This window comes from Arvicanthis niloticus, chromosome 3, assembly GCF_011762505.2.
Source record: "Arvicanthis niloticus isolate mArvNil1 chromosome 3, mArvNil1.pat.X, whole genome shotgun sequence".
NCBI classification, from domain to species: Eukaryota; Metazoa; Chordata; class Mammalia; order Rodentia; family Muridae; genus Arvicanthis; species Arvicanthis niloticus.
In genome coordinates, this window is record NC_047660.1 from 108427249 (window position 1) to 108444853 (window position 17605).

Here is a 17605-nt window from a genome sequence, read left to right on the forward strand (position 1 = left end):
CCACCCAAGCCGGCTGCCAGGACCCCCTCCTGTCTCCCACCCAAACCCTGCCCCCCTATTCTCTTCGGGTAATTAGATTCCTCTCAATTAGCAGATTACGATCATTACCAGCTCATCTGGCAACTAAACTCAGCACCCACAGCTGTGGAAAGGGGGGTGCCAAGAGGGGCACACTGGGGTCATGGGCAAACAGAGAGAACAGGGCTATGACCTGCTAAAAGGTATCAGACTGCCAAGAGGTAAAGGGACCTCTTCTAAATCAGACCTCTGCCAGAGGAGTTGGGGGACCGGGACGGATCCTGGAAGACCCTTGGGTAGGGGCAAATCCCCCAACTCCCCAGAGCCAGCCTGGGAGCAGATGGAGCTGGCAAAGCGTTAAACAGGCCAGGGCTGGGTCTTGGCATGGAGCTGAGGAGAGCAGGCTGCTGGGTGTTCAGCCTGCGTCCAAGCCTCCCAGCAAGTGTGCCCACTGAAAATCCTTCAGCTTTCAGCATTCGGGGAAAGCCAGGCCCAGGGAGGCAGACAAGCAAGCAGGGTTGAAGGTCGTGGGGGCCAGGAGGCCAGGAGCCTGGAGGGCCTTCCTCTCAAGCAGCTAGTGCAGAAAGCTGAGGCAGTGGGAGGGGGAGATTTACCAAGACTCCGAATTCATTATTCATGAGCCAGCAGCAACGACTCCAATTTAAATGCTAATGTGGGGGGGCCTGACTCAGCTGCCCCTCTTGTACCTCCACCCCCAGCCCAGGCACAAGCAGAGTCCAAGATGGCTCCAAGGTTCACTGGGGTTTATTTGGGAGTGGGGAGGGAGGCCAGGTGTCCCTGGCCACACACATGGCTCCCTACAAGGTGGCTTCCTCAGGTCCTTTCTGGACAGAGCTGGCCAGGCAGGCAGCAGCCCAAAGGAGAGTGGGCGGGAGTCCTGGGGGCCTTTTGGCAGTGTCCTCACAGGATGATTTGGTTGGTGAAGCTTCGACTTAGCTCCTTATGTGGTAGAACAATGGAGTTCAGGATGAGCACCTCAGCAGGGATCCGTACTCGGCAGCCTGAAGCATGGATGAGGGCACCAGGAACAGGTCGTCAGAGGTGATGAGGCAGAGCTGGCGCCATGGCTAGGCCTGCCCATCTGTGCTCCAGGCCTCACCCCCCAGTGATTCACCCAGGCTGGGTACATGGCATGATCTTGGTAAATGTTTGCTTAAGGAGTACACACACACACACACACACACACACACTCTCTCTCTCTCTCTCTCTCTCTCTCTCTCTCTCTCTCTCTCTCTCTCTCTCTCTCTCTCTCGTGTGTACACGCACACAATACGTACAAGAACAAACGTTCCCTCTAGCCATCACCTGTGGAGCTTCCTAACCTCACCCCCAGACCCCAACAAACCATACCCAGGATAGTGATGGCAGGAAGCAGCTTTCCATCTTTGAAGAGGCTCTCACTGTCCATGCGAGCTCGGGGGTCATTGGGATTGGGGTCATTGGGAGTCCCCTCTACGCGGGCCCAGCGCCCCACAGTGCTCCCCCAGCCCACAATGCTGTGAAGGACACAGGTGTGTTCCTGTTAAATAGAATGGCTCAGGGTGGGTAGAGAAGGAGGCAGGCACAGGAAGGTAGATGCAGAGCCTGGGGGCGGGGCTCAGCCCTCTTGTTCTGGAAGGCATACCTGAGCCTCTCCCTCAGCCTCTTGGGTACCACACACTGTGTGTGCCTGGTTCCTACCTGCAAAGTGGCTCCGTGGAGGACAATGCTCTCTCGCAGACGCACACCCTCGCCTATGGTCACCCCCTTCCCAATGGAGACATTGGGGCCCAGCTGTGGAGAAGATCGTCATACTTTGAGGGACTTGGGAACGCAACAGGGTTTCCAAAGCAGGGAGACATGCCAGCACCTGAGCTTAGTCCCTAAGTATCCCCACGAATCCCAACAGCCTTTCCCTGAAGTTGGGGCCACGGCTTACTTACCACAGCTGATGGGGCCACTTTAGCAGTTGGATGGATGTAAACATTTCCTAGAAACAGAAGAAACAACCTAGGGGCAGATACCCCAAAACACATCTGGATAGGGATGGGAGGAGACTGAACCTTCACTTCCACACCTGGAGTGAAGAGTGTAGGCCCAAGGGTGTGGGGGAATAAAGGGGAATAATGGGATGGGGTGGGTACCTCTGATTCGTGGGCCCCCTGGAGTGTGTCTGGCTAGCCGTTCTGGGTGAGTGATCTGGTATCGCCCCAGATAGAGGCGTGAGGCATAAAGGGCTGAGCTGGGGACCAAAAGTGGGAGGGGCACTCAGGTTCCAGTAGGGCCTGTGCCTACCACCCCAATGCCACACTCCTGAGTCTCAAGATCTGTGGCACAGGCTCTTCCCCAGCCTCCCCCCCTCCCGACCCCCCACATACCCTGCAGACTTGATCTGGCTCCAGATACCATCAGTGAGGTGCACATAGATTTGGCCCTGCCCAGCCAGGGCCGAGAATACATCCTGCTCTAGTCGGATGGTCCCTGCACCAGGCCATGAGCCTGAAGACTCCTCCCTGGTGGAGAAAGGAAGAGACATCAGTTCCCTAGGTGAGTTTGAATACGGAGTCCCTCCAGGAAGGAATAGAAGGGGCTTTTGCCACTCTCCAAGCCCTCCTCTAACTTGGCTCCTTTACCAAGGTCTATTCAAATCTTAGGCACCTCTTCTACTACCCTTGATTGACTGCTTTCACTGGGGAGCCCCAGGCCTAGACCCCATTCCTCCCATCTCCGCTTATGCCCACCCTCCCCCCATTCACCCATCTAGTTCTCCTCCCTCACTAGATGGCACACACACACACATACACAAAAACCAAAAACCAAAACCAAAACAAAAAAAAAAAACTCACCCCAGAGCAAGGCAGCTGGTGAGGGCAGAGACAGTCACAGAGAGAGGGGGGAAAGAGATGGTAGGTAGAGATGCCAGCTCAGCGGAAACAGAGATAGAGAGGCCAGGAGAGATGGAGAGAAGCAGAGACATGGTGGAGTGAGAAATGTTGTCAGCAGATGAATGAGGCGTGAGATGGGAGCTGGGTGGGGAGGGGGAGACCTAGTAGCCAGCTTTCAGGCTTGGGAGGGACAAACCTAATATTAGCGGACAAGGCTCTGGGCAGCCTGATCGAGTGTGTGTGTGCGCGCGCGCGGGCACGCGGGCGCGCGTGTCTGCACTCGAGTGCATGTGCACCCAAGTGTGTGTTGCCGTCTGTTCTCAAAGATGTCTCTGGGACAACCAGGGCTGGGGAGAAGTGGACCAGAAGCGGAATGGGCAGGCAGTGACAGAGGAGGAGCTGGGGTGTATAAGGAAGAGGGACAGAATGAGGTTAGAAGGGGAAGGGCTTAAGGAGGCAGGCTACAGATGACAGTGGGAAAGGGCGAAGGGAGAGAGCCGGGGAGCAGGGTGACATGGAACCTGCAGAGCCTGGCAGGGGGCACGGGTCTGGGACAGGGATGCTTGGGGTTGGGTCACAGGGTCATGGAGCCTGCCTCACAGTTGCCCATCCTGCTGATTACGCTGGAAAACATCCCGGAGAGGCTTCAGGGCTTCTGGGGAGAAAAGGTAGATGCCACAGTTGATGATGTCACTGATAAAGGTGCTGGGTTTCTCCACATAGTGCAGGACCTGAGGAAGTGAAGGCAGAGTTCATAGTGGAGGGCGGACCTCCACACCACCACCTCGCATTACATCACCCCCAGGCCCCTCTACTGCCAGAGCAACTCCTGAAGCTGACACCTTGGCTCTACCTGGCTTCACATCCCGGGGGTGGGGTGGGGTGGGGTGGGGTGTGTTACCTGTGCTCCATCCTCCCTAACCACTGGTATTTCAGGGAAATAACTGGAAAATAACCAGCCTCTGGGACATCCTTCTCTGCCTCTTCCTCTGGAAAACCTCCGTTTGGAACCCAGTTGACATTGTTATTCCTTGTCACTCTGCTGCCAACTCCACTTAGCTCTTCAGACCTGACACCCCTAACCTGTGGTCATACCTCACCCAGGCCACTGTGCCAAGGACTGGCTTTTGACTGTCTATCCTGATAGACTGAGGTTTCCTGAGAGGTGGAGAATGTGGTCTGTGGTTCTGTTTCCTTCATGTCTAGCTGGTGCCTGCCACGAAACTGCACACACATGTACATTCCATGGAGATTTAGCTATATTAAACTATGAACAGGTAAAATGGTTTGTGTGTCAAAAAGTCCATGAGATTCGGGGGCAGGGATTTTCACACACAGGGACAAGGCTCCTCTGGCCTTAGAGACTATGCTCCCACCTCAGTAATTAGAGGTCACCAAGCTACTTCCTGCCTGTCTTTGCACAAACTGTTCTCTCTGCCTGCAGCCTCCTTCATCTCTGTTTCCTGAAGGAAGCCTTGCCCCCTCATGTCAGGCTCTTACTGGGCCTCTCTCTCTGTGTGCCGTAATGCCCCATGCATGCATTTATTAAAACATCACTCCTACAGAAACGAGCTAGCACCCCTTCCCCTGTCAGTCTCTCTTAAAGAGCTACAAGATGATTTACTAGGGAGGGGTGAGGGGTGGGGATGGCACACAGACTGTCCTATCTGTTTGATATGATGGATTCCTCTTGAAAGTATTCTCAGCATTCCCTAGAGGTGCAGGGTATGGGGTTGATTTTACAGAGAGGTAAGATCATTCCACGCTCACCTCATGCGTCTGTGGGTTCTCAACGATGCAGCCGTAGTTGAGGGATTGTGTCCTGTTAGCCTGAGAGACAGACGTATCCATGACAGCGACCTGCCTCCTCCAGGGCGGCCAAGGCTGTTCCCTCTTCCTTTCCTCCCTTCCCCTCTCGCACCTGGCACGAAGCTCTGACACTGACAGGCCGTCAGCAGGGTTGAGAGCTGACAGCTGCCCGCCCTACTCCAAGACCTACAGTGGCCCCAGTCTCTCTACGGCCTTCAGCCCTCCCAGCCCTCTCACCGTGGTGCCAAGGAGTAAGAAAGGGTGGCGCTGGCGCCTGTGAGCATCCAACATGGCACTCAAGGGGAAGTCAGAGCAGACGTCAGCATTGAGCACGAAGAAGGCCTCAGGCGCCCCAGCTAGGATCTGGTCCCGAAAATGGTAGAGGCCACCCCCTGTGCCAAGGGGAGCAAACTCCTGCAGGTACCTGTCCCCAGGAACCCCAGCCAGCTCAGTGAGATACCATGAGCCAGGGCACCTGACACACCCTCCTCTGATTCCTCCACCCTTGTCAGAAGTACTTCTGGCCTAGGCCTACAAGGAAACCTCATATTAAGCAATTCTGATGCCCAAAATAAGTACCTCTTAGGTATGGCCTGAACCCTGGTGAATAGTACTGACTCAACCCATTCCCAAGAACTTTGAGACTACACACACACACACACACACACACACACACACACACACACGTTCAATAACCTGACTGGAAGGTTAAACTCCTGCTGGGCAGCTTCTAGGAACTGGGTGAGAGCCTCATCAGGCTGGTAGAAGCCAATGAGTAGAATCTCCTGCATCCCAGGGACCTAGAACAAAGGAAGAGGTTGGCAGAGAAACTTCTGATGGGAACTGGGAAGGTCTGGGCACTGGCTAGAAGACACAAGTTGAGCTCTGGTGGGTATCCTGGGTAATCAGCCAGTCTGCCCTGCTTTTCCGTTGAACAGTGAGGAAGTTAGAACACTCAGCACCAATTTTTCCATTTCTTGTATAGTCTCCCATGCACCTGGACTGGAACGACCTTGTCCATGAAGTAATGTATAATCTACTCATCTTTTCTGCCTTTGCTTCTTTGTAACCCCCTCTCAGCACTGGGGATTGAACCCAAGACCTCACACATACTAAATAAATGCTCTGTCTCTGAGTTGTTATCTATAGCTCATGTATGTGTGTCCCCGTGTGTGTGTGTGGGGGTACATATGCCCTTGTGAAAACATCCACACGGAGGTCAAAGGACAATCTCGGATCTCTATATGGATCTGTCTTCAGGAACAGCCCACCTTGGTTTTTTTAAGTCAGGGTCTCTCACTGGGGTCCGGGACCTAATGATTGGGCTAGACTGTGCTGGCCAATAAGTCCAATGATCCCCCTGTCTCTACCTTCTCAGTGCTGAGACTGCAAGTCCATCACAAAGACTGGATCTTTTAAAAGGGTGATGGGGATTGAACTCATGGCCTCACATTTGTGCAAGCAAGCACTTACCAACTGAACCATCTCCCATTATATATTATTCTAAGTTTGATTCCGGCATAAGATGATAGGGTCATTTATCAAGGGTCTGCATGGAATTAGGCATTTTACAGCTTCGACACTCTACACTCTACACGGGAGGTTTAATCTCCTTTACAGTTGAGAAAACTAGAGATGAAAGAAGTTGAAATTTTGCTTGCTCCAGGACTCAGCAGGAGGACCAGACTCAAACTCAAACCTTGTCTATCCCAGTAAGAAAGCAATAAAGAAAAGCAGCTACAGCACAGGGCTCCCCGCTTTATTGTCAATGCCCCTGCTGTGACTCTAACTCACCCTTTAAGATCCCAGCCTGACTAGGTGTGAAACCTGAGCAGCAAGAGGCAGGGAAGTCAACAGGGCTGGCTGCCCGGCACACCTGAAGCACTGCCACTCACACAGACACCTGGGAACGGCAGCCCGTGGAAAAAGACCTCACCTCGGCTGGGAATTGGAAGACAGACACACAGCATGAAAGAGATGAGCAGGAAGCATGGAGTGAGGGGAAGACCTACAGGGTTACCTGGGCACAGGCTTCTATGTGGTGCTGGATCATAGGGACACCTGCCACGGGAAACAGCGGTTTGGGCACCTCAAAAGACAAAGGCCTGAAGCGAGTCCCTGAGAGAGGACAGGAGAACATTTTAGCTTCCTATTTCCTTCTGTCCCAAGCCCATCCACCATTCCAGTCTACCCACCCCCCCATTCCCCATCTCCTCACCCTTCTGGGGGCCTCCAATGAGGATCACAGCTTTAAGCATGATGACCGTTGTTACCTAAACCTCAAACCACAACAGAAGAATTACAACCAGATCTCATACCCCCAAATCACAACACACAGTCCTTTCCTAGGGGGTAAACTCAAAAGTTCAATATAGTCCCTCCTTGGGCACACCACCACCAGTTCATCCCAATCTAGAACTCAGTTGGCTTCAAAAACCTGTACTCCTCCCTTTTATCTCTAATGAATTCTCTTTGGCCATTAACAAATTCTGTAAACTCGGGTATTCAATGGAGCCCCTTCTCTGACTGAAAATCTCAAAAACCTGAAACCTCCAGTCCCAATGCCTTGCAAATGACTGCTTCCTCTTTCTAGATGTTCAGCTCTGAATCCCAGCGGGGAGTATGGAGCCACAAACCTTGAGTGAGCTTAATTTCAATCCTATGAATAAACCCCAAGTACTGAACTAACTAACACTAATCTGCATTTGAAGAGCACCAACCCTAACACCTCTAGGTGTCGAATGTGAATCCTACAGCTACCTACATGTGCTTGAATCAAAAGACAGGTTCCCTTGACATGTTAAATGCTGAGCCTACTACTCCAGCAGTGCGCATACTGACCACTGGTGCGGAATCTCTGGATTCCAAAGATTGATTGCTGACCTTCTGGACCCCACAATTGAGTGGGTCCAATAGACGTCAGTTTCTCGTAGCCACTGGTTATAGAACCAACACAAGTGTGGGCATGAGGAGAGCAAGACAGGCCCTGAGAGCCCTCCCTATGTCTAGGGTCCGTCGCTACCCCTACCATGCCCACCAACCCCCTCCACCATGTAGGTCCTTTTACCACTAGTTCCCTTTACGCCAGCTCTGCCGCCTGCCACTGCTTGCTCCTTCCGCGTACGTGTCTCCTTACAACCCGCGAGAGCTCCTTCGCAGGGGCTGCTGGGAATTGTAGTTTTTAAAACGTCCTCTCTCCAACTCCAGTAAGACAGTTGGGAACCGTGCTGGAAACCTGAAGTTAGGTCAAGGCATCGTGGGGCAAGGCTTAATGAGTAGAGAGAGGAGTGAGGATGAGGCTAAGAAATTAGGCCTGGAAACTAAGATTGAGACCTAAGCTTTTCCAGTATGGGCTCAGGGACAGCAGAGAACTAAGTCAGACTTCGAAGAATCTTCTGGGTGGCCAGCTTTGGAAGGGGCAGGGGCTGGAGTGCCAACGGCCAGGAGGGGCCGCACCTAGACTGAGCAAAAAAAAAAAAAAAAAAAAAAAAAAGGAAGAGTCATAGCTCCAAGGTTTGTGCGGCTGAGAAGTTTGACTCTGAGAGAAATCCTATTCCAGAGTACTACTGTTTGTAAAATCGGACTAGGCGCGCTTTCCAGATTTCCTAATGACGCCAACATTCTCTGACCTTGGCCTTGTGGGTCTTGGAAATAAGTATGGAGCGGGGGCAGGGAGAGTAAATGGCGATGGGAAACAACAACCCGCAGAGGGTCAGAAGGAAAGCAGTTTTATTAAGCAAGGCAGAAGGGGGTTTTGGAGCCCACCAGCACCTGGGCTTGCAGCCAGGGCAAAAGGTCTGATGGTCCCTTTCAGGCTACGTCCACCGGAGCGAAGCACTGGGCCATGTCCAGTGCGGTAGTCCTGGGGAATGATAAGGCACTGGTGGCATTGGTACCAATCTCAACACCCTGGGGAAGGTGTGGAGAGACAGAGGGTGAATCTGTGGGTCAGCTTATCTGTGTAACGAGCTTAGTTAATTATAAAGCTCTGCTCTTTGCAGTCCAGCGACCCTCGTCTTTCTGCAAAGTTTCTGGGAACAATACCACACAGGTTCCAGTCTCACCACTGCCTTTGCTGCAGATCCTAAACCTCCCTGTCATAGTCCTTGATGTCCTATCCGTGCTTGGTCTGGCAGACATGGAGTGGGCAGTCAGTGCTACCATAGTGTCTTTGAGGTCCCTTCTGTACCTTAGCAAGGACTTGATGAAGGGCAGGGGAACCCAACCATGGGACAAGAGCATCACTTCCCCAAGGAATAGCTGGCCCTAAATTCACATGGTGCATTTGAATTCACAGTATGATACTGGGCAGATGACTAGCCTTTAAATTTTATCTCTTTAGCTATTAAACGGGACTTAGCCCTGTCCTTTTTTCTCTGGGTCAAGTGGAAGATCAAAAGAGATACAGCTCTCACAAGTCCTTTGGAGACAGCTTTGTGTAAGGAAAGGACCCTGGGTTGGGTGCCAGAAAACTAGATTTCAAATCTTGGCTCACACTGTGACCTTGAGCCCTGGAATCCTAGGATGGGAGCCCAGGGTTGACTTCTCAGTCTGGGTGGGATCAGGTCCTGAAGTAAGGGAGGAAATTGCTAGGCTCCTCATACCGTCCAGTCACTGTGGAGGCTGGGCTCCTCATCACTGGACTAGGCCCAGCTACAAATGCATTCCCACCTGGACACTACCACTGCAGATGCCCACAGTGTGGCGCTGTTTTGAGTGTAGGGCACGTGAGCCTTGCACAAGGATGCCCATGGCACTGGCTACGCTGATTGCTATCCTGGTCCAGATGGCCAGTTCAGCATCTTGCACTACTAGAGCCACCGCTACATCTGTGTCACTTAGGCAGGATGGCATAGCTCCTTGCATCCTTACTCCAGCAGATAAACAGGCCTGGGAAAGTTGAAATTCATCATGTCAGCTTGGCTGCACTGCCTTCGCCAGAACTGTGTCCTTCAGAGGTCCCAGAAGCCAGAGCAAGCCTTTTTCTCTCAGTTCCTTCTGAAACATCTCCATCCCTCCAGGCTGGGCCAGTATTCGGAGCTCTCAGAACTGAGGCCTGCCCTCAGCCCAGTACATCTCTCCGCCCCTTTCCCTTCCTTACCCCACTGACAACTAACCTGGGAACAGGTAACCCCTGAACTGTTTTCCCCAGAGCTGCTCTCCCATCTTTGTGACAGGACAGGGTCTGGATGGTTAGCGTTATAATTGACTCCTCAACCCCTAGGTCTGCTGAAGTCCTTTGAGGGCATAAACTTGTGCATGGGGTACAGGATCACCTGTGGTAAAGACCATCTCTGGATCTCTGGGGGGAGGGGGGGAGCTTGAGTGGAGTGCTGTCAATGCAGGCTAGGGCACCAGGTGGGAGAGTTGTAGGTGCTAGCTTCCGAGTGTAGGTACTTGGCACCTTTTGATCAGAACAATCTTGATAGCACTCTGCTGACATAAATTACCTTGGCTCCTCCATGTTTGGAATAAGCAGTTCACATGCCATTTCCAATGGAGATGAGAAAGAAACTGCAGATCGAAGGGGGACGGGAGAGGATTTTTTTTTTTTTTTTGCCATTTATCAAGATATGAGTTCAGGCACCTGATTTTGATAGGAACGCATTTGCGATGTGTGAGGGATTGGAGATCCTCGCAGGCAAACTGTGTATCTTCCTAACTGGGCTGATGGGTGGGCGAGGTGTCTCACTCTGCTTTTAACATCTTGTTATTTTATGATGATGAGCTTTGCCTCCTCCTGAGGTCCTGGAAGCCAGGATGGCTGAGGAAGCTTGAGTCAAGGCGTCCTCAAACCAGTGCCAAAGCTCTCTGCTTACAAGCAGAAGTTTGTTCCTTCCATTGTGCCAAGAGTAGAGCTTCAAGGCAGAACATAGGAAACCGAGCTCCTCCTTTTCTTTCTTTCTTTCTTTTTTCTTTTTTTCTTTTTCTTTTCTTTTTTTTTTTTTTGGTTTTTTGAGACAGGGTTTCTCTGTGTAGCCCTGGCTGTCCTGGAACTCACTCTGTAGACCAGGCTAGCCTTGAACTCAGAAATCCGCCTGCCTCTGCCTCCCAAGTGCTGGGATTAAAGGCGTGCGCCACCACCGCCCGGCTAGCTCCTCCTTTTCTTACCTGGGACCTGGTGACCATTCTTTGGTGCTGCATGGGCGTGTCCAGTCATTGCCCAGCAGACTGACTGACTTTCTCTCTCTCTCTCTCTCTCTCTCTCTCTCTCTCTCTCTCTCTCTCTCTCTCCTTTTATTTATTTAATGTATGAGTGCTCTGTTGCATATACGTCCTCTTGCCTGAAGAGGGCAACAGATTCCCCTATAGATGGTTGTGAGCCACCATGTAGTTGCTGGGGAATTGAACTCTGACCTCTGGAGGAGCAGCCAGTGCTCTTAACTGCTAAGCCATCTCACCAGCCCCCTCCCAGCAGACTCTTTAACTTGCCATAGAGACAAGAAGGTCTAGCCTGATGTATCCCTCAACCCTAGAAAAATGCTGGACACGGCTTGTCTTGAGCACTCACAGCTGCTCCACACATTCAGATCTGTGTTTAAACCTCAGAACCTGAGGCCAGGACCCCTCCTAGTTCCTTCTCCAGCTCTTCACGCTGTTTCTTTTACCTAATCACTGAGAAGAAATCTGTTTCTCCCTAAACCTGGAGAAGAACTAGAGTAAAGGAGGCGGAGACGAGCCTGGGATGTGGCTGGTCCATTCTAGAGCCCAACATTCTTCAAATTACAAAGAGAAAGCATAGGAGCAGAGGTGGGTCCTTGGGGTCCAGAGAGAGGGGGGTTATGGGAATTCAGTATGTCTCCCAGCATCCTAGAAACTGCAAAGTGGCTACAGTCTCCCTTCAACTAGCAATGCAAGGGGGTGAGAGGCAAGGGGGGATTGCAAGGCTCCAAGGTGCTTGGTGGTATAGACAGTAGACCACCGGACACATTGTCATTGCCTAGAGAAGGTGACCCTCCACCCAGGACTCACTCCAAGCCACCCAGCCTCCTCCTCATCCCACCCAGAGACCACACATAGGTCCTGCCGCTTGCTGTTTTTTTTTTTTTTTTTTTTTTTTTAAATTTTCCTTGTGACAGACAGACAGACAGAGAGCTGCACAGACAGCTGGATGGCTGAGGGGATGGTTGGGACAACATAGGCAATAGGGACTGGGTAGAAAGGAAACTCCACAAAAGGCAATAAATAAATAAATACAAACGGGAAGAAGGGCAAAGGCCATGGAGGGGCAATGAGGACATTCCGGGCCGGTGGAGAATGCCCAGAACTGCATCGGCTGGGGCAGGAGGCCAACTCGAATGGCCTTTGGCATCTCTTTGCCTTTCTCTCTTTCTAAAGATGCAACTGCTGGCCTGCCCTGCCACCCCTGCACCCACGCCTGTTGCCCTCCACCTTTCTGCCCTCCCTTATGTCTCTGCCCTGGCTCCTGGCACAGTCTCTATGTCCTGTCCTCCTCCTACAACATACTCCCACATCACGGGATCCTTCTTCCTCTTCAGCCATGTCCTCTTCTGGGTTCTCCCTGAGATAGAGCACTTCCGCTCCAGCCCAGAACCTTCCTCAAGCTCCTCCCTTCCTACCTTCCGTCTCGTTCTTCACTTCCCAACTCTCTCCTTGCCTCCTCCTGCTCTCACCCTTGCCCAGCCTGGCCAGTGGGTCTCCTGCTCTGGTTGTGGCCGGGGTGACATCCAGCTGAAACCCCAGGGCCTTGTCCTCTTAGGTCCATGAGGTAATAGCCTAGCCAGATGTTGCTGCTGCTGCTGGTATCTGAAGCCCCTGCCCGCCCAGCTCTGCATGGGCTCTGGAATGTCCCTTGGCAGCGTGAGTGAGAACCCGAGTTGAAGCCCGTGGCCGGGCTGTGGTCCATGCCACCTAGGGGCTGCCAGGGTAGGAGCGGAGCAGCACCTTGTGACGGGTAGCAGCCTCGGCCCGACGTCGCCGCTGCTCGCCCAGGAATTCCTTGAGCCTGTTGGTGGTGAAGGTGAGTGTCTGGCGGCGCAGCTTCATCAGGTAGGCATCTTGCAGCCATGGGTGGGCCAAGCAGTCCTGCAGTGAGGGCCGGCTCCTGCCAGGCACGCCAGGGGTTATGAACCAGGAAGGAAGCTCTGGGAGAAGGCAGGCTGTTCCCTCCCTCGGGCCCTTTACCAATCCCGATTCTGATAGTGAGCAGTTCATGGGCTGTTTCCCAGTCTCTACAATAGGGAGAGATTCTGCCTTTCCCCAGGCTGTTACAATAGGGAGAGATTCTGCCTTTCCCTGGGCTGTTACAGCCTTTAAATGGCAGGCGATGTGACAGCTCCTACTGCTGCTGGTCTATATGGAGGAGTTGGGAGTCTTTGGCCAAGTGAAGCTATGCATTCAGAGATGGGTAACACTGGAGGGTTGGCAGGCTGGGGGCCTACTCACCAGGGATGTACTGAGAGGACTTTTCTCAAGAAGAGGGTGGCACTCTGGGATGTGTTAGGGTACAACTGGAAGGCATCAAAGCGACCCCCAACAATCCGAGCCTCTGTTTCCTGGGGGTCTGGCTCATAGAATGGCGAGTACCCGCTAAGCCTGTTGTGGAAAACAGGTGAGTTGGCATCTCAGATGCCCCTCCTGTTGCCTCTACCTTAGAATAATGTTCAGTTGAAAGGCCTCAGAGACATTTGTGTAGGGCATCTGAGAGGTACACACTATTCATGGACAGTGCCACTTTGCTATTTTTTGTGTGCTGGGGAGACAGGGCATGAAGGATGAGGGGTGGGCAGAAGTAGGCTGAGATCTAGAACAGGTAGAGGGAGGGACCATGGGCAGAGGAAGCACGGGGCTGGACCAGGGTCAGGCCACTCACATGATGTAGGTGAGCACACCTGCTCCCCAGATGTCCGTGGCAGAGCCAATGGGTTCTCCCTTCACCATCTCAGGAGCTGTCAAGAGACAGAGGTCAAATTGACCTAGGTTCCCTGTGGCAGGGGAACAGGGAGAGGCAGTCTGGGTTCGGGGGAGGGTTCTGGGGTCCAGTTACCATAGCATGATTAAAACCAGAACAACAGGCCTTAGAGGTCAGCAGGCAGGACAAAAGTTGGGGGTGATGTGGGCCATGTGCTCACCGAGTAATGGAGATTCCAGAAGACCCAACACACAACTTCACAAGCTGCCCTGGATCAGCTCGGAAGCAGCACCCTCATTCACACAGAGCATGGCCAACACTAAGATTAAGAGCCTTTGAAATCAGCCTGGCTGGCTCTAATCCCAAGCCTGCCCCTTCTAACTATGGGACCTTGGGCAATTTACTAAACCTGCCTGGCTGTCCATTGTCTCATCTCTAAAGTGTGGCTTGTAGAATAACTCTGAGGAATAAGGATAATAAGTATCAGTTAGCAGGTAGCTAAATGACTGGCTTTCCTGCTCTGTAAGGTTGTAATTGATTCTCTCGTCTTTCCAGCTTTTGCAAATCCCATTGCAGTTATTTGTAACTGTCTAATTGGACAAATACTTAATGTCAGGGCGCTTCTCCTTCCTCATCTGTAAAAACAGAGTACTATTGTGCCGAACTCCGGGGCTATTGTACAGATCAATAGAAAAAACTCGCTCATTATTTACATAGCAGTTAATGTATATGAATGGTACATGAGTGGGTGAAGGGGGTGAGCCTGGCATGCCCTTGTGGCAATTCTTCAGCTCTCTACCACGACTGGCTGCTGGTCCTCTTACCCATGAACTCCAGAGTGCCAGTGCGGTGGCCAAGCGGCTTCAGGGCCTGAGGGTTATAAGGCTGAGCACTGCCGAAGTCCACAATCTTAAGGGCATTGTCAGCGGCCAACAGTAGATTGTCCGGCTTGATGTCCAGGTGCAGCACATGATGGCCATGGAGGTAGTCCAGGCCTTGTAGCAGCTGCACCACATAGGTGGCCACATCATCTTCTGAATACCGGAATCTAGCGGGGCAGGGGGTGGAGTGTCACCAGAGGCAGAACAGGTGGTCTTTCAGTTAGCCTTGTCCCCATTTCTGCTACCCGTACCCCAGGAACACCCAGCTACCTGTCGCTGAGCCCACAGAGAAGTTCCCGGTTGCCACAGCTCTCAGCGATAAGCACAAGGTACCGAGGGGTGATGTAGGCCTCGTGCAGGGACATGAGCCGCTCGTGGTGCAGAGTCCGAAGCACCTCGTATTCCTGCAGCACGCGTCGCTTGCCCTCCGCGGCATACGGCACAATCTTGGCGACAAACGTTCGGCCCGTAGCATTCTCCCGGCATGACCGTACAACGCCAAAGCGGCCCCTGTGTGTGTAGGAGAGACACCACACACTCAGGGTGGACACTACCATTGTGGGAGCTAAAATGAGAAGCAGGGATCACGGGAACAAGAACACAGTGGTTTTCACTGTGGGCTTCAGAGTTCAGTTCTAGGAACAAAGATTCTAGCTCTTCTGTCCCTCTACTTTTGGGAGAGCACATGACCTCAGTTTTCTCTTCTGTTAAAGGGGTGATGGTGACAAGGCTGTGCCTTCCTCTTACAGTTGTGAAGATTAAATGATAGCACATGGCTCGAGATCAGAGCGGTAGCTAACCAAACTCAAATGGTCCTAAAGACCAACATCTTAGCATCTTTTTTTTTTTTTTTTTTTTTTTTTTCAAGACAGGGTTTCTCTGTGTAGTTCTGGCTGTCCTGGAACTCACTCTGTAGACCAGGCTGGCCTCGAACTCAGAAATTCAGAAATCCGCCTGCCTCTGCCTACCGAGTGCTGGGATTAAAGGCATGCGCCATCACTTAGCATCTTCTTCTAAGTCTAGCCAGGACAGTCGGCTCTGCTCTCTGAAAGCGCATCCCTTGTTCCCTGTGTCCCATCCACTGTCCCACTTTCCCCTCCCCACCCCTGCTGCTTGCCTGGCCTTCTCCTCTAGGAAGGTGTAGGGTTTCTGAGGAGGGCCCTGTCGAAGAGTGGTGCTTTCAGGTGTTGGGGAGCCTACCACCTCCTTGGCTGGGCTGAGGCCCCGCACAGTCACCTTGGTGGGCTCAGGAGGGGGCTCAGGGGCTGGGGGCTGTGGGGCTGGAGGTGCAGAAACGAAGGAAGTCACCATATACAAGGAAGTTGAGGAAGGTGCTGGCTTAACCCCTTGAGGACTAGAGGTTGGGGTCAGAGTTCCAGTGTCGGGGACAAAAGACTTGGGTTCACTTGGGGTGACCAGGATACTGGGTGGGGATGGCTCTGCTTGCTGGGTGGCCAGAAGCCCCCTGTGCTTTCGTGGAGGGGTTGCGGGTGGTGGACCCACAGCCTTGAGAGAGGACAAGGCCTGGTTGGCAGACATGGAGGAAGTTGATGGGCTGAGAGTGGATGCCTGGGAGGCTGGGGGAGCAAGAGCGGGGGTGGGGGCCAGTGAGGTAGGAGAGTCAGGCGGTGGGGCCCTGGTAGGCCCTGAGGTAACAGGGGCATCTCGGGGAGCAGCAGCCGGCTGAGCTGGAGAATCTAAGAGGAGAGAAAGAAAGTCATCATGTAGTGTCCTGGGAGTGAAGCTGTGGTGGGCCAAGGAGTAGAGAGGTCCTGGGTTTGGACACTACCTCCCTACACCTCCGCTGACCTTGAGTGCCTCGAATGAAGACCTTATCAGAAGGGTTGCTGAAGGGCCCCTGCCCAGCACGATTGGAACAGGCCACACGGAACCTCACAGTCACACCGACAGGCAGCTGAGTCACATTGTAGTAACAGTCGGGGATGCCTGAGCTCACAGGGTGCCAGACAGATTCTCCTGCAGGCAGCACAACAGAGGGTTAAGGCCATAGAATGATGGCCCCAGTTCTCCATGCTATCTATAAAGGGTCCAGAGAAGACGCCTCTATTTAGAGAGGACACTGGCCTCCCCAAGCAGCCCCCCTACACCTGGTCTGCCACTTGCCTCCCCCCTCCCCTTCATCCTGCCTTGCCCTCACCATCTACCCGCCGCTCCAGAGTGTAAGTGCAAGGTGCCCGACTGTCTCCTGGCTTCCACAGCACCAGCGCTGTGTCATGGTAGGTCTGGGGCACCTCTGGAGGAGCTAGCTTTCCTGGGATGCCTGGAAGGAGGAGAGTCCCCAGCTGAGGATTCATCAAGCTGTAACCCATTTCCTCATCCCTGTTACATTGGTCCTGCCCTCGTGCACCTCCACCCCCCACCCCCCCAGCCACTAACTCACGGGCCACAGCCACAGTACAGGAGCTGGTAATGCTGCCCAGGACATTGGTAGCTGAACACTCATAGAGCCCAGCATGCCGCTTGCCAGCCCGGGGTATGCTCAGCAGCTGCCGTCCGTCTTTGCAGGACACAATGACCACTGAGGGCTCTGACCGAAGGGACTGCTTATCTGGGGACAAGAAGGCATAGACGGAGCCGCCGCTGAGTAAATCCAGGTTTCCCTCACTTGCCCTTTATTTCCTTCTGACTCCCTGTGGCCCAGCCTCTCCTATGCCCTTTACTGGGAGCTGCCTGTCACTGCCTCCCCTCTCTATGGAAGATACAATCCATTTACCTTTCATCCAGGAGATGCGGGGTGCTGGGCAGGCTGCCGGTAGGCAGAGCAGGGTGGCTGCTTCCCCCTCCAACAGCACCTGGTCCTTGAGTTTGATGTGGAAGACTGGGGGAAAATCTAAAGGAAAAAAAAAAAAAAAAAAAAAGACAGCTCAGGACCCTGGCTGCTTGCTGCTGAGGGAGAGACACATGCCTGTGAGCTCTGATAAGAAGGGCCAGTCGGGAACCCAGTTAATGACTCCTCCGGGCCAAATGTAGAGGACTAGAACCTGCCCTGAGTGCCTTCAAGGATTTTCTTGCGGTAGGCATCACCTTCTCCAGGCCCTCGGGACATTCAGAACCATCTTCTCCCTGACTGATGACTAGGTGCTTACCTCACGTGTGTAAATCACTTAGAGCTGAAACCA

The 17605-nt window shown here is 53.0% G+C and overlaps 2 protein-coding genes across 13 annotated transcripts in view; both read right to left on the reverse strand.

The window, feature by feature from the left end:
- Window positions 1-765: 765 nt before the first annotated feature.
- Window positions 766-7868, reverse strand: Gmppa (GDP-mannose pyrophosphorylase A). Of its 3 annotated transcripts, none has more exons than XR_013109471.1 (14): window positions 7780-7868; window positions 6931-6991; window positions 6733-6830; window positions 5409-5512; window positions 4950-5136; window positions 4674-4733; window positions 3504-3634; window positions 2865-2879; window positions 2397-2531; window positions 2163-2260; window positions 1962-2008; window positions 1720-1812; window positions 1390-1535; window positions 766-1040 (listed from the first exon to the last, which is right to left on the reverse strand). XR_013109471.1 is itself a non-coding variant. In XM_076931618.1 (14 exons), the coding sequence occupies exons 2-14, from the start codon at window positions 6968-6970 to the stop codon at window positions 940-942; spliced, it is 1278 nt and encodes a 425-aa protein (XP_076787733.1). In that variant the 5' UTR covers window positions 6971-6991; window positions 7780-7868; the 3' UTR covers window positions 766-939. The 3 variants fall into 3 exon arrangements, 2 of the variants coding, with proteins under 2 accessions (XP_076787733.1, XP_034354629.1); XM_076931618.1 differs by having other exon boundaries at window positions 1390-1558; XM_034498738.2 differs by lacking the exon at window positions 2865-2879 and having other exon boundaries at window positions 1390-1558.
- Window positions 7869-11733: 3865 nt separating this feature from the next.
- Window positions 11734-17605, reverse strand: part of Speg (striated muscle enriched protein kinase) — a 55652-nt gene continuing 49780 nt past the window's right edge. For 3 of the 10 annotated variants that reach the window (XM_076931621.1, XM_076931619.1, XM_076931624.1), the window contains 10 exons: window positions 17200-17316; window positions 16867-17034; window positions 16624-16746; window positions 16275-16442; window positions 15583-16162; window positions 14736-14975; window positions 14409-14632; window positions 13546-13621; window positions 13119-13268; window positions 11735-12777 (listed from right to left, as the gene is read on the reverse strand). In XM_076931621.1, coding sequence (XP_076787736.1) covers window positions 12585-12777; window positions 13119-13268; window positions 13546-13621; window positions 14409-14632; window positions 14736-14975; window positions 15583-16162; window positions 16275-16442; window positions 16624-16746; window positions 16867-17034; window positions 17200-17316 — 2039 coding nt within the window. In that variant the 3' untranslated portion in view covers window positions 11735-12584. Of the gene's footprint in view, window positions 12778-13118; window positions 13269-13545; window positions 13622-14408; window positions 14633-14735; window positions 14976-15582; window positions 16163-16274; window positions 16443-16623; window positions 16747-16866; window positions 17035-17199; window positions 17317-17605 lie in introns of all 10 variants that reach the window. The other 7 variants (XM_034498733.2, XM_034498731.2, XM_076931623.1 and 4 more) reach the window with 3 other exon arrangements.